This window comes from Bidens hawaiensis, unplaced genomic scaffold (genome assembly GCF_021521415.1).
Source record: "Bidens hawaiensis isolate Kalapana, Puna unplaced genomic scaffold, B.hawaiensis_p1.1 tig00001032_1, whole genome shotgun sequence".
Lineage (NCBI taxonomy): Eukaryota > Viridiplantae > Streptophyta > Magnoliopsida > Asterales > Asteraceae > Bidens > Bidens hawaiensis.
Genome location: NW_027491060.1, coordinates 4,833,482 through 4,849,374, shown reverse-complemented (window position 1 = coordinate 4,849,374; position 15,893 = coordinate 4,833,482). Strand labels below are relative to the sequence as shown.

General features: G+C 41.3%; 1 protein-coding gene across 1 annotated transcript; it reads right to left on the bottom strand.

Moving 5' to 3' along the window:
• Nucleotides 1–241: 241 nt before the first annotated feature.
• On the bottom strand, nucleotides 242–3,224 carry LOC143555722 (laccase-7-like). The gene is made up of 6 exons (XM_077045229.1): nucleotides 3,031–3,224; nucleotides 2,482–2,633; nucleotides 2,135–2,379; nucleotides 1,898–2,029; nucleotides 724–1,674; nucleotides 242–446 (listed from the first exon to the last, which is right to left on the bottom strand). Exons 1-6 carry the CDS (start codon nucleotides 3,127–3,129, stop codon nucleotides 316–318), a joined length of 1,710 nt encoding a protein of 569 aa, XP_076901344.1. The 5' UTR covers nucleotides 3,130–3,224; the 3' UTR covers nucleotides 242–315.
• Between the last annotated feature and the right edge of the window lie 12,669 nt (nucleotides 3,225–15,893).

Here is a 15,893-nt window from a genome sequence, read left to right as displayed (position 1 = left end):
GCTTGAACGTTCAACTGAATAGATTTGATATGAAATTTATATTATCATATATCATTTGTATGGTGTCAAGCCTGTCTATGTAAATTAAATTCGACAAAAATCGGTCATCATGCTTCTTCTAAAGAAATTTATTTGATCCATGTGAAATCTTCTATTTATTATTTAGACATAATCAATAAGCATAATCCAAAAGAGTACATTTATGATTTAACAACAAATAAATATTATCGAAAACATTACAAATTAATCATATAAGTATGTTGCATCTACTTTATATGAACAATTGAAGTCAGCCTGTCTCCCGCATTTGCAATTCTAGCACTGAGGAAAGTCCGCAGGTGGTGGCGGCAACGTTGATTCCGGTGTACCTCCGTTCTCCACCAAGAAAGCGGTACCCAAACCCCATGGCAAATGTACTTCCAAATGACAGTGAATGAACCACACACCTGCAAAATACTCACATATAAGATTCCCAACTTCTCTATTAATACTATAAGATAAAAAGTTGTTTTATTCAATGAGAGTTATTATTTATTAAAGTACTTAAGTGTGTGTTATTAATGGTGTAATATTGATATCTGTTAATTGTGGTTTCTACGAGAGAATAGGTTATGTATATACTTGACCCATATTTACATAATACTATATATCTAATTATCTATTATGTTTGTCTAACTAATTACATTGTATCTATAGAGTAATAAACATTATATCAAAGTGTACCTGGATTATCTGCTCGGAATCTGATGACAGCCCAGCCACCGGTAGGGACTCCGAGTGTGTTCCGTTCTTGAGGGTTGACAAAATTGAACTTTCTGGTGTCATTTATTGGATCATAGTTCCCAAAGCCTTGAGCCAGCACATAGAAATTGAATCCATGCAAATGCATGGGGTGATTTTCAACACTGACCAAGGCTGTGTTCTGCAACACAATCTGAACCGTAGAATTGAACTTAATTTTCTTGAGACTGGTCACCTTGGGTGTCATCAAAAGACTCTGATTGAAACTATTGCTGACATTTGTGTAATCAAATACCATTGGTGGCTGATCAGGGAAATCGGTCGTGTAAACTCCACTCACATTTCTGAAATAAGCTTCTAAAAGCGACATTCGTGTTGGCAAAACGAATGAATTGTTGTTCATGCTCGCAGCCATTCTTTGTTGGAATATCCCTCCACATGTTTGGTTGGAACCACAAGCTGATAACCCGAGCCCAAACGTTATAAACATGTTCTCATCCACTGTTCGTGGAACTGGTGACCAGAATCGGCTGGTGACAAGTGCGGTTAAATTGGTTGAAAATGTGAAGGCTGTTGGTGTATCATTGAAGGCGGGCATGACGGGAAGTGTTGGTGTTGTTTGTGTGGTGTTTTGGTAAGCGAGGATCCCTGTGGTGATGTTGGCGTTGAATGGAATACCTATTCCGCTATCATATGGACTTGCGGCCATGTAGTATAATCCTGGTGACTGGTTTGCAGTTAATAGGACGTCCGTGGTTTGACCCGGACCCACGAGGACCACGTCTGTCTGGAATGGGTTCGTGTAGGCTGCATCCACCGCAACTACCGTAAAGTTGTGGTTGGCTATCTTGAAGAAGAACTGAGTGTTGAGAGCAGCGTTGATTATTCGGACCAAATATGTTTGTCCTGGTACTACGTCTAACCTATATGTTTCTGGTCAAAAAAGAACAAGTATTACTTACTATAGTCTGTAATCAACAAATAGTTAAAAGAAGTCACATATCAATCAATTACAAGTAGTTGTTAGCTATGACAACCAAACACTTTTGTGGTTAGTCCATATTTAATTAAACATTGCAATGTTCTTTAAGTTTTATAAAATTATAAATGAAACAACACTTTTTTATTCCGAGAATAAAATTTTTGGTTCACTTACTGTTTGAAGGGCAGAAGTTATATGTATCACCAGGCCATCCATTGACGGTATAAGCATCAGCGTTAACAGGTGCGGCTCCAGTGGCTAGTGCCGCGTTCTCAACATCGTTAGGGTCAGCGTTCCACCATTCACCTGAAATTTTAATTAATTAGTTTCATCATTATATTCTTTAAACACACACATATATATACTTAATGTTTAAGAAGCAAAAAAGAAAAAAAAAACATTCGTACGTACCTAACATAATTGTATCTTCAAGAAAGGGTTTAACGAAAGGGTATTTCTGGCCGTCTCGTGGGCGGATGATGAGAGCACCGTGGACAGTTGCTCGAAGCCATTGAGAGTGTGCATGCCACCAAAGAGTGCCCTCTTGTCCTGTGAGATTGAACCTGTAGGTATAGTTACCTCCCGGCCTGATGGGGCACTGAGTCACGAATTCCGGACCGTCTGCCCATTGAGTTAGCCTTTGGAAAACCCCATGCCTACACATATATATATGCATTCAAATATTACTTAAAATGACACGTTTCCATAAAAGGAAATTACAATTAATGTAGTAGTTTTATTTGTATATATATTTATACCAGTGAATGGTAAGGTTGTATGGAGATTTGTTGAAGACATGGACAATAACGGTGTCACCCTCCTTAACCCTTAACGTCGGCCCCGGAAGGCTTCCATTGACGGCCATGATGACTTGCTCTTGACATAATCGATTCGCTGTTAAGTTCTTTACCTGCGTATATGTGGAGATCGAATATCAACTATTAAGTTCACCTAATGTTTGAAACTAATTATAAGAGCATTCACACTTGAAAATTACCTATATCATCCCAAACCATATAATTTAAGGAAAACTAGTTTTAAGAATTTTGTCATATTTAGCACTACATTTGATTTCCTAAAGTATGGTATAAAAATATGGATTAAATAATGATTCCATATGTGTATGAACTCCATATTCATTCCATATATTTGTTTGAGTGTAAGAAAGAAAACATATATTTAATTGAATATGTATAAATATAAGGAATTGGAACGAGTTCTTTAGTTAAATTATATGAATAAAAATAAGGATTCCAGTGCGAATACTTTATAAAAAGACACAAAGTTGCGAGTAGCCATATGATTACATGAAACGAAGTCTCCACGATATCAGCAGACGCAGTAAACGAAGTTAGATAGCAAAATGCTAGCACCAATCCAACTGCGAATAAAGAGCTCGGTGCCATTTCGGAACAAAAATAAAACAATGAATACTATATGTGCAATGAATGTACGTATGAAATCCTCAAAGATATGTTGGTTGTGTATATATATAGAAAGAGAGAGAGAAATTAAGAGAAAGTTGGTAAAGAATTGAAGATAAAGTTTCTGGCAGCTGGTTAGAAGATATTTCCATAAACAAACATATATATATATATACTATTATACACACATATTGATTGCGTGAATATCATGTGAGTTGAATTTTGAAGAGGTTTGAATTAGTATAAAGGTGATGCATTTGAATCTTCCACCTCTAGACACCGGCCTTCTGTTGACAGAAGTACGCTTCTAATATTTGTTAGTGCTAATAATATTTTAATTAATATATTATTAATATAATTAAATGAATATTTTAAATGATATAACCCCAACAAACCATTGTTTTTTTATGGAATAATTTAGAAAACAAAATGGAAACGAAGTCGTCGTCCAGACGATTGTTTCCCCAGGCACGCTGTGTGTGTTACAAATGACATCCTCCTAAACATGCAATGATCATCGATAGATGTCAAACAAAACGGCACAACAGAGATCGTTATCAAAAAAACTCATGATATATGCGAATATTTGAAATAGGGTTATTATGCGATTATTCAATAATAATAATAATAATTCAATAATTGTCATCACAATCATTTATTATTTTCTCAATCAGTTCGCCATGTGCTTATATATGAAATTTTGATTATATTAATTAATTTATGTTGCGTAATTAATCATTGTGATTGCAACTCTGACAAATTAATCAAACGGATGCATGAATCATGAGTTGAATTGAGGTAGAACAACAGTACGGTATAATATTTACATTTTCTTACAGTTGTGTTATAGGTTACAATATATAGTTAATTAGTTTGGTTAATGTATACCTTCATAAGTTAATTATGATCATGTTGTATTTTCATAATGACATTAATCGACAAATTAGCTACAAATCCCTAAAGTCGTAAATGGAAAATTTTTAGTTATGTTTATTAATTGCTTTTATGTTTTCTTATGCATAATCATGTTTGAGGGCTAATTGTGTATAAAAAATTCATCAATGGCTAAATGGATTTATTTGAAAGATATACATGGCTGCTTAGCCGACACTGTCATGTCTTCGCAAATGTATAGAGTTCTTCACATAGAAACACTCTCAAACCCTAATTGTGATTCTCGTCTTTTGTTCATCAATACATGGTGATTCTATCATCTTGATCATCAAGATTTTATTTCACGAATCATTATATTAGACCTTGTTATAGTTTGTCATTTGTGTTTATATGTTCTTAGAAAGATTTATGAGTTTGTCCCTTTTTTTTTACTTCGACTTGTAATATGAATGTTCTTTAAGTTTTGTTTGAATAATCGGAGTTCCATCTAGAGTAATTACTTGATCAATTGTGTTTAGGCTAGATATTGGGTTTAGTATTGATTAAAATCTCTATGTTAGTTATTCTTGTAAATCAATACGATAAGATAGGTAGATTCAGTCTATTTCAAGTTTACTGAACTCTTGGTTCGGTTTCGTGTTCATAACTAGTACTAGTAACCATGAGTTCTTGGTCTATATTTTGTAGGTATCATGAATAATTGAATATCAAGAGATATTTTATATCCATCAAATCGTCAACCCGATCCGAATCAAAATGAAATTTTTATATCCAATCATATAAAATTGACGTATCTAAAAATAATAAACCCCTGAAAACACATACATTAATCCGGGGCTAAAAATAAATATACAAATATAGATAAGAGCTTATTATAGTATAGAATGAGACAAAATATAGAAAAGTTACGAACCCTTGAAATTGTCTGTGGATCTCTTGCTTTTGTTACAAGTCTTCATTTTTTAGGTATTCTTTCTGAATACAATGGTCAAACCGTGTTTCAACTACTTTATCATACACATTTTTAAGACCCGTTAGTTTTATCTTTTTACATTATAGTGGGAAACAACCAACATTAAATTACTGTTTATGACACATACAACTATGGTATTATTAGGTTTTACTCTATAACCATATAAAGATACAGCTTATATGATATACGAGTTATTAAAAAAATAAAATAAAAAATAAAATAAGCAATACATATAATAACATACTTTGTGAATTAATAAGATATACATAGTGATAACCAAATTTTACAATTCATAAATCTCTAAAAACTTCTTTAACACAACATTGGAAACTGACACGCATGATTAGAAGAAATGGTAAGATCATTACATTTAAACATACTTAAAGGTTAACTTATAACATACTAATAAGATATTTAACGAAATTATATATATATATATATATATATATATATATATATATATATATATATATATATATATATATATATTCATCCATCGATCTAGAATGTTTCTATAACTTATTTATTGGGATTTCCAAGTATAACATAAATGGTTGTCTTTAGTAAAATAAGAAATTACTCACATGACATCCTATGTGAAGACCTTATAATGATGTCATGTAGTAAAATCGATCACCTTGCTATATTTACATGTAAATATATTGGTAGTAAAAATATTTATGAAATATAAATAACTACTAAAGATAAAAAAAATATTCTACATATAAAAATATCTTTGAGTATAAATAAAATGTATTAGGATTATTGGATTAAAATAATTCCAACTTTAATGAGCTGGCCAATAATAATCTCACATGAGTTATTTCCCTCTCGTAATCCTACATTTTCCATGGTTTTTGTTTTATGATCCCCCGTTTAAAATAATTAACGGGGTTAACTTTTTGCTGATGTGACTATATGAGTTAACATTTAAAAATTCAACATGGCTTTTTTTTATATCATTTAAAATTAAGTTTTTTATATGCTTGAATCCTTATTAAGCTTCAACAAACCCACACCGGAGTAGCTACAACACCACCTTCGCCGCCGCCGCAGCAGAATAACAAACGATCTTATTCATCTTCTTTCAAATATGCACCGGAAAAAATGGGTGAAAGTTATCAGTTTCTCAACTACCAATAGCTCCAGCAGAACCAGCAACAAGAGCCAACTGGGTCGTCAAGATTAAGGAACACCGGCGGCGAGATTGTCGAGGTTTAAGGTCGTCACATTGTACGGTCCACCGGAAACGCAAACCCACTGCAACTCTGGTATCAAGAAACGCAAACCCTAATTATTCAATTGTGAATTTTGAGCAGACCCGGAACCATTAGGTCAATTTGAGCAACACCTAGATGATAATATTGTTGATAATCAACTAGGTAGTTCTCAGAATTCAAGCTTTTTGCCTCCTTCACTTGATTCAGGCACGATTGCTGATACGATAAGTCGTATTATTCGATGGTTGCTTCTTCAAATCCGACAGCGGAGGTGGTGCCATAGCTACTCCGGAGGCGGAATTAGGGCTCCAATGGATAATTTGGGGGTTATATGGGTGAGGGATTCCACGTAATTTGCCTAGAAAGAAAATAAAAAGACAGGTTGGATTTTTAAATGCCAACTCATATAGCCACATCAGCAAAAAGTTAACCCCATTAATTATTTTTAACGGGGGATTATAACACAAAAAACATGAAAAATGTGTGACTGTCAAAGGAAAATAACTCATGTGAGATTATTATTGACCAACTCATTAAATGTGGGATTATTTTAATCCAATTTGCCAATATATTACTAAAGATAAACCTGGAATATTTACCACCACTCTTCACTCAACCATTTTTATATTTTTTAAACATAACTAACATTCACAATTTTAAAGTGATTACTTAAAGAAAATCTATATATAGTTAACATAAATAATTTATTTTAAGTAAAACTCTATTTTCAAATTTCAACAGAATTTGTATTGGAATGTTGTAAAAAAAGAATTACACTAATTGTGTATTTAGATATTTTTAAAAATTTAACCAAAAAAGTTATTAGAGATTAACATAAAATATAAAAAAAATGAAACTTAAATATGTACTTTGTAGTTGTCGGGTGATCGAAACATGTAATTCTAATGTGTATTTAGAACTTAAAAAAAGTTAATGAATAAAAGTTATTAGATTAAACTTAAAACAAAATTTCAAATTGGATACCTAGCTTTAAAACAATATTATTTAAAAGAAAAATTGGTTTTATTGGTCTCAATTATTGCCTTTTGGTCATTTTCGGTCCCAACTAACGAATTGGTCACTGATGGTCCCAACTTTTAATGTATTTGTTCCTAACGGTCCGCGGCTAACTGAATCCTAACAGTGTTAGTTTCAGGTCGCCGGAATAACGTTTTTGGCCGGGAAAGTCAATTTTTTTTGCCGGAAAACACCACCTGAACACCGCCACCACCACCAATTGACTCACCGCCAACCAACCACCATCACTTAAGCACCATGAACTGATTCCGACGATGGTCCTAGAGTTCCATCGACCTCAATAATTAGGGTTTTTACTAGAAAAATGTTCTTAAAGGTACGATATAAAGTTACCATGATGTTTGTGACAAAATTGTTGAGTTTTCGGGAAAAAATGTGTGTTTTCCGGCCAAAAACGTTTTGCCGGTGACCTGAAACTAACGACGTTATAATTCTGTTAGTCGCGGACCGTTAGGAACAAATACATTAAAAGTTGGGACCGCCAGCAGCCAATAAGTTAGTTGGGACCGGCAGTGACCAAAATACGATAGTTGGGACCAATAAAAACCATTTTTCCTATTTAAAATTGCGGTTCTTTCGAGTTTTTGATGATTTTAAAGAAAGGAAGAAAATTAGAATTTTTTATCTGTAAGCGAATATTAATACATTACAAATATATCATTTATCTGTCTATCTATATCTAACATATTTATAGGTTTGGATCAAATATAATGACTTTTATAGTGAGAAGTGTGCAAATAACAAGAGTAATTATGTTAACACTAAAAAATAGACAACTTTCTTGCCGCGTCTCAAGTCTCTTTGACGACAGAAATCAGTAGTAGGAAATGGGCTCAAAGTTGGATTTTGGTAGGATGTATGGCTTGATGGGATCCCTTTAAAAAATCAGTATCCCAACTTATTCTCTTTGGAAGTTTTTAAAGGGTGCTTAGTGGCTGAAAGGTGCAGAGAAAGGGACACTATTTTGTCTTTAGACTAGAACTGGAGAAATCCTCCAATGGATGGGTGTGCAGTAAACGAGTTGATGGACCTATTGGAGAAATTGTATTACTTTAGATTTGAAGAAACACTAGGTGAACCCACGGGCAGATTATAGATAATCTGGGGGTTAAGTAATGTTTCCCACGAGGATGAGGTCCAGCAGAGAAGGTTGTTCTTCTGGAGACCTGCAAAACAGACACCGTAAGCTCGTCACTGAGAAGGGGGGGTTCCTCCTTGTGACCACCCTCCGGCGTGAGAATCAGACTAGATTGCTCTGAATATAAGTGTATATTAAGAGATTGCTAGATAAGATTGAGATATCAGATGATGTCCTTACCATTCCAAGGTGTTGGAGTATTTATAGCCGAAGGTAGGTTTCCTAGAAGGTACAGCCGGCTGAATAGTATTCCTGTTCCACCAACAGTGGACTACGCACAAGCCATGCTGGTTGGTGGATAGGCTACGGCCAACAGTAAAGGTCGGCTGTATACTGTTCCTTTACTGCCGGCTACGCACTGTTCCACCAACTGTAGGCTGCGCACGTCCCATCGTAAGGGTTGGTGAGTAGGCAGCGGCTAATAGTGACAAACAGTACTAGAGGGTGCTCCTCCTCGTATTGTTGTCGGTGAGCTGTCACCCTGTGATTGGTTCATGGGCTGCTCTGGTCAAATTGTCCGTTCCGCCCATACCTTAGTAGGTATAGTACGAAAGACCTTCCAGAAGCATACGGACTGGCTCATTTAGGCGGGAGTATTCCCGCCTTGCTCATTCCTTCATGTGACTACTGAAGTGGCTAATGCCTTGTGCGTGTAGCCTTGCTGTTAGTGCGGGTAGCCTTCCCTGATGGCTTGTATCCGCAGCTGTGGGAACAGGCGGGGTACTTCACCATTGGGAGGCTTTCCCTGCGGGTACAGCTGGCGTACTGCGCGTAAGGTTCTTTGAGCATGGTGGGTCCTGCTGGAGCAGTTGGTCATTGCGCAGATGTCCCTGTTCAAGGTGAGTCTTGCGGGTCCAACTGTGCTCTGCTGGGACCTACCTCTTCAAGTCCCCCCAGTCCAATGTTCTTCTCATGAATTATTAATAAGTGAGGTGAACTTTTGGACTTAGCAAGGGGTTTTGAAAAGGGTTTAGTTTTTAGGTTTTCCGTGGTGATTCTTCCCGCGGTTTTCCTGATGTCACGCAGAAATTCTCGACTTTTCTGCTTGATCTTTGGGTGTGAAGCGGGTAGGTTTGTAACCTCCTCGCACGTCAGGAGCGTTGAGTCCCACTTGTGTGGATTCTCCATGGGGTCTTGGTAGTTTTCAACATAGTGATCAATTATGCTAAAACCACCAATTCCATCTTGGAGTTTCAAACAATATAGTTCTCGACGTTCCCATCGTGCGGGGATGTTATTCCCGTTTTCGCAAGCATGGCCCAGAAGATCCTTCTTGGTTTGAATTCCCTGCAGAGTGCTAAGTATGTGAAGGGTTTTGCCTTAACACTGTACCCGCACTCGTCTTACGGTTACTTTACTTCCAAGGTATTCCTGACGTCAATTCCCTGCGGGTGCTAAGTATGTGAAGGGTTTTGCCTTGACACTGTACCCGCACTCGTCTTACGGTTACTTGGTTGCCAAGGTAAGGGGTATTTTCCCGCTTACTTTTGAATCTTTTTGAATTTTGAATTTTGAAATTCGAAGGGTTGGTGGAAGGATAAGAACACTCCAAACCTCTGAAACGTCGTGCGACGGTTTCTTCTGACTGTGTCAGGACGTGCAGGAAGTTATGGTGACATGACAGTACATGGTCATTCCAGACGCTTTTTCAGGCGTGTGGGCGCGATATTTCGGGCGCGTGGCCGCGAAATTAATGGTATGCTTCCTGTCAACAGCTGTTGCCAGCTTGCTTTTTGCCACGCGTCATAGTTTCATTGCACCTTCGTTTTCTCTCTCTTCCGCATTAATTTCATCGCATTAATTGCGATTAGTATATAAAGGGGGAGAGGGTTCTTTGTAATCCCCACTTTCACTCTTCTCTTCATCTTCTTTGCGATTTCCGGCGAATACTCACCTTTTCAGGCAAGCATTCTCCCGAAATCGTTTTCTTCTTTTACAAGATGTCTCGTGATCTCGAATCTACAGCTGACGACAAGAGTACTGCTGGCGAGTGCCAGTGTGCTCTGCCTGGCGATCTGTATCGGTACGTCGTCAGGAAGTTCATGCTCGAGTCTCTCGAGCCTGAGTTTCCTGAACCCCACCAGACGGTGTACGATGCCCCCAGAGGCAAGATCGGGGTTTATGCTGCATTCTTTGTTTATGGGAATCTTAGGTTCCCATTGACAAAGTTTGTTTACCGTGTCCTTGAGAGGCACAATGTTCATTTGACCGAGTTGCACCCCATGGCGATCGCCAAGATTCGCCACTTCGAGTGGGTGTGCCGGATTTTGGGCATTGAGCCCTATGTTGACCGCCTGATGACCTTCTACACTTGGAGGTGCATCCAGGGGTGGTACACGTTGATAACCCGGATCAAGGGTTTGAAGATTTGCGCGACCGAGCGCAGTCTTCGCGCGTGGAAGCGGGAGTTCTTCTTCATATCCGCTCGCGCCATCCCCCTTGCCATGAAGTTTAAAAACGGGCAAGCTCTTCCCAGCCTTCACGCCTCCAACTACGAGGAGGCGGAATGGTTTTCGAGGATTTCCCGGGTCCAATCTCCGGTTTACCGGTTTGCGGAGTCCGGGATGGTGATGTTGGGGATGAGCCGGGTGTGGAAGGCGGCGGATGCGCAAAAGGTTCCGATCGTCCTCGAATACGGTTCGAACTCTGTTCCTTACGGTATGCTTTGTTTCTTTTTGTTGATTCTGAATTTCTTCTAACTTTTTTCCTGTTTATTTCAGAGGGGAACGACTTGCAGTCGCTCTTGAACCCGCGGGAGACTGACGGTCCCGCTCGGATGGGTACTCGCGCTCTAGACGAGAACGAGTTGCCCATCCTAGAACAAACGGCGGATCGGTTCGTGGAGGTCTATCCGCTAGGCCATGAGATCCTTAGCGCCAGTCGGCCAGGTAAGGCGCTATTCGACCCTCGACCCCTCAATGTTGAAACCTCTGCTGGAATTCCTTTAATCGTATGCTCTGATGAGGAATCCGCAGATGGTCCTCCGTTGGTGCGGAAGAAGAAGGCTGCCGGCGGGAAGGGGAAGGAGAAGGCCTCCACTGCCGATCCAGCGCCTCGGTCTGATTCGGAGACCGAGAGCGAAGAGGTGGCGGGGAATCCCGGTGGTGATAAGACCACCGCTCCGGAGGTTGCGACTGTCACCTCCGGAGAGCCAAAGAAGACGACGGTGACCGGCGCAAAGAGGCCGGCTCCATCGGGTTCGTCCCCGCCTCTCCGTACCTTTAGGCTCAAGAAAACCCGTTAAGTACAAACTTCCTTTATCTTTATCTTCATAGCTTATCATTTAACACTTATCTTCTTTGTGCAGGCGTGGATGTTGACGCATTCCAGGGTGGAGCGCAGAGGGGTACCTCTCCGCCAATGACGGTAGGCTTGGTCAGCCTACCTGAGGCGACGACCCAGGCGCCTGCGCCTGCTTCCGCTGGTTCAGTTGCTCACTCATTTGAGCCGACTGTTCCAGCTGAGATGACGTCACCGCCGGCTGTGAGTGCAATTTTTACAGCATCTTTCACCGAGCCGGCGGTTACGTTTGCTGCGGATTCCGCGGCGGCGACCGCGGCGGCTGCTACCATGCCCCCGTCATCGGCAACGACGGTCGATCCATCAGGTACGCATGGGGCTTCTCGCCAATCTCTGCCACCTTCCCATCTGCCTAACCTCTTGGATGGATTTCCCTTGGGTTCAGGTGATGGGTTCGGCGGCTATCGGCCTGTTATTGACCCTACAGGTGCGTAGGGTTCTTTTGGCCCATTTTATATATATATATATATATATATATATATATTTTATCATCTTTTCCTAACTGCTTTATGTTTTTTGCAGTGTCGGATTCCAATGAAGTGTATGTTCCACGATGGAACATTCGCCGAGGAACAACCCTTCGCACCCCTGTAGAGTGCGTGGAATGGGCTCGTCACGCTGCTCCCAGTGGTGCGTTAGGGGAAGCCATGGCTAGATACCAGGAGGGTAGGCTAACCAATGAGCTTCGGGTTCTCCTGGCCCGGATGCAGCCGCGCGTCGAGCTGCTTTGTCGTGAAAACGACAAGTTAAAAGCAGCTCGCCTTAAAGAAGTGGCTCAGGCGCGGGCTGTCCGGGAGGAGAACCAAAGGCTTTCCGCAGTGGCTGCGGAAAAGGAGAAGGCCTTCAAGGCCCTCGAGGTTGAAGTTCAGGCTCGACTCGAGGCCCGTTCCAAGGCTGCCCCAGCTGTTAATGAACAGCTTCGGCTGGCTAAGGAAACTGCGAGGAACGCAACCGAGAGGGCCACCAAGGCTGAAGCTGTTGCTGAGCCTCTACGCGTGGAGAATGAAGAGCTTAAAGCCAAATTAGAGGCTCTCCAGCAGGCTCATGATGCCTTGGCGATGGAAGACGCCAAAAAGCTCCAAGAAATCCTGGACCAGAGGGGGGTGCTTGACCATGCTGAGCGTAAGCTGAAGGGCGTCGAAGAGGCTGCGGCTAAAGAAGTGTTGCTTGCCAACCTCAACAAGAGTGAAGCCGATCGCGCCCGTAACGAAGCTCAAGCTGCCCTCCAAGAAGCCCTGGTTGCCAAGGAATGGCTTCTTCGAGAAGCGTTGTCTCAGGTAAGCTTTTCTTGTCTTTACGCTTTTCTTTGTAAATAGAAAGGGTTTTGACACTTGTATATTTTCTTTTGTAGGTTGTGCATCGGGTCTTTGCTGAGACCTCTTATGATGATGCTATGAGCGCAGCCCTCAACGCTTCTCACGAGGATGGGGAAAAGGTCGGCTTCCTGCTTGGTCTAGGGTTCGTTGAGAAAGGCATCCCGCCTTCCAACTTCCCTTTGTACAATGTTGATACTGAAGCTGTTTATGACCAAGCAGTGAACCAGTATGCCGCCTTCCCGCATCCTGTGGTGGAGAAGGTGAACGAAGTCGCTGCTGCTGATGATGGGCTTGCTATTCTTAAAGCCTTCCTTCAACCGACCCGCTCTACTGATGGAGCGGGTCCAAGTGGAAGTGGTCCTGAAGCCTGATTCTGAAGATCCCTTTCCACCATTAGCGTAGATTTTTGCTTTTGTATAGCTATCTTTGTAATATTTGAATTTGATGAAATAAAGATTGTGTTAGTTCTTTGCCTTGTTTATTTTACGCATGTTTTGATCTAACTTAGCAATTTCTTTAGTACTTAGATAAGTTAACTTTTTAACGTGGTAAATTATAAGTTTGTTTCGCTTCCTCTGTCATGATTGTGCGGGTATGACCGTCACTTACACTTAGTAGGATGGCTCAACTTTACTTATATCTGACCTGCGTGGAAGTTTTCCTCATCTTTTCCTTTGAAATTTTCTAAGTGTTCAGAATAAGTTAACCTTTGAACGTGGTAGATGATAGGTTGAAGTTTTGCTTCCTTGTTCGTGATTGTGCGGGTAAGACCGTCACTTGCACTTACAAGGATGGCTAAACTTTACCTACATCTGACCTGCGTGTAGGTTTTCCTTAAAACTTTGAGATTTTTAGCGTTGTGTTTATGCGGGTTTTGCCGCCTTCCACACGTAACGACTTACTTCTTCCCCCATTTATGCGGTGAATACCGGCACCAGTGTGGGAAGTTCATAAGTATTAGGCTATCAACACATTGTGAAAGGAGAATCATTTCCATTAGAAGTGGCTCTAGGCCTTTTCTTTACAAGTTTGGAATTGATCTACATATAACATTTGCGTAATTGAGCTCCATTCCATGTTCTTGGGATGGGAGTGTCATCGAGCCTTTCGAGCCGGTATGCGCCCTTTCCCAGGAGTTCTTTGATGATGTATGGCCCTTCCCAGACCGGGGCCAACTTTCCTGGGCGTTCTTGGTTCGAAGCCTCGTTGTTACGCAGTATGTAGTCTCCTACTTTGAAGTTGCAGAGTTTTACCCGCGTGTTGTAGTACTTTTGCATTTGTCGCTTGTAGTTCTCTTCACGCACTGCGGCTAAGTCTCTGCGTTCCTCGGTTAGCATAAGATCCAACCGTCTTTCCGCATCATTGTCTTCTGGCTGAATCAAGACCCTTGGTGAGGGTAAACCAATTTCGACCGGGACCATGGCTTCCGTGCCATAAGTGAGGCTGAACGGGGTTTCTCCCGTACTGGCCTTCTTCAGCGTTCTGTTTGCCCAAAGGACGTGCGGAAGCTCGTCCACCCAGCCGGATCTGTGTTCCAAGAGTCTTTTCTTGATGCCTTCGACGATGCTCTTATTTGCTCTTTCCACATCACCATTACCTTGCGGGTGTGCCACTGAGGTAAAGGTGTGGGTGATTTGAAGTTCTTTCAGCCACTGTTGTAGCTTCTTGTCAGCAAAGTTGGTGCCGTTATCGCTCACCAAATTCTGGGGAATGCCGGTGATCATCGCTACACCCTCAGCTGTTGGCCATCCCATCATGCCGTGGACTGAGGATACCACGGCGTTGAATCTTGCCATCCCGTCTCTCCCGAAGAGAATGTCGTATGTGTGGTGTGGCTTTCTCATCACGACAAAGTCCACATCTTCTGTGCGGGAGTGTTTCCCATCTGTAAGAGTGACGGGGAAAGATAGGATACCCAGGGGGGTGTTTGTGCTACCATCAAACCCTTCCATCGAGGCGCAGATCGTTTCCAGGCGTTCCTTGTCTTCGTCATCTAGCTTGTCGAAGAACTGCCTGTACATCACCGTTGACGAGGCGCCGTTGTCAGCAAGAGTGCGAGAAGTGATGTAGTGCCCCAGCTGGCTTTTGATGACGATAGGGCCTTCTTTGCTGGGTCCTCCTGGCACTCGCGGGTAGCGCTCCTCAGCTTCCTTCCACGCACATGGTTCTGTTGTTCGCCTTTTTCTTCCTCTTATATTACCATGAACCATGTTGATGCTGATGTCCACTGGCTTTCGTCCGTTGCCTCGGTACCGGTTGTCGTTCCTTCCTCCCTTCTTGATTGATGCCACCAGGTGTGCCAGTCTTCCATCCTTGACGAATGCTTCAACAATATCCTTCAAGGATGTACACTCTTCTGTACCATGACCTTTTGTCCCGTGGAAGTCACAGGATTTGCTCTGATCCGCATTAGGTCGCTGTCGGATCATTGGGGCTTTTGGCCATGGTAGCTTTTCAGTGGCAAATATCTCTGTGACGCTTTTGGTGAGTGGCGTCCACCGGTGCTTTTGGCTTGAAGGGTGTGTGTGATTTCTTCCGCCAACAAGAGGGTGAGAGCTGGATGAGGTGTCAAAGTTTACCCTTGACTGCCAGATACCTAGCTTCCTCTTTTTGTTCTGTCGGGCGATCCGAACATTGTTCTCTCTTGTCCTCTGCGTGTAGAGGTGTGTACTCTGGGGAAGATCCCTTCCCAGTTGCTTCTCCGTCTCGGCAAAGCGCTTGGCCGCCGTCATGATGGCATCCCATGTTGATGGCATGCCATCCTTACCCGTCAATGTGCGGATAAGCTCTGGGTATTCGGCGCCTTGGATGAAAGCGGCGCGAACAAGATCTTCACTTATGTTGCCGAGACTTAGCTTTTTGGAGTT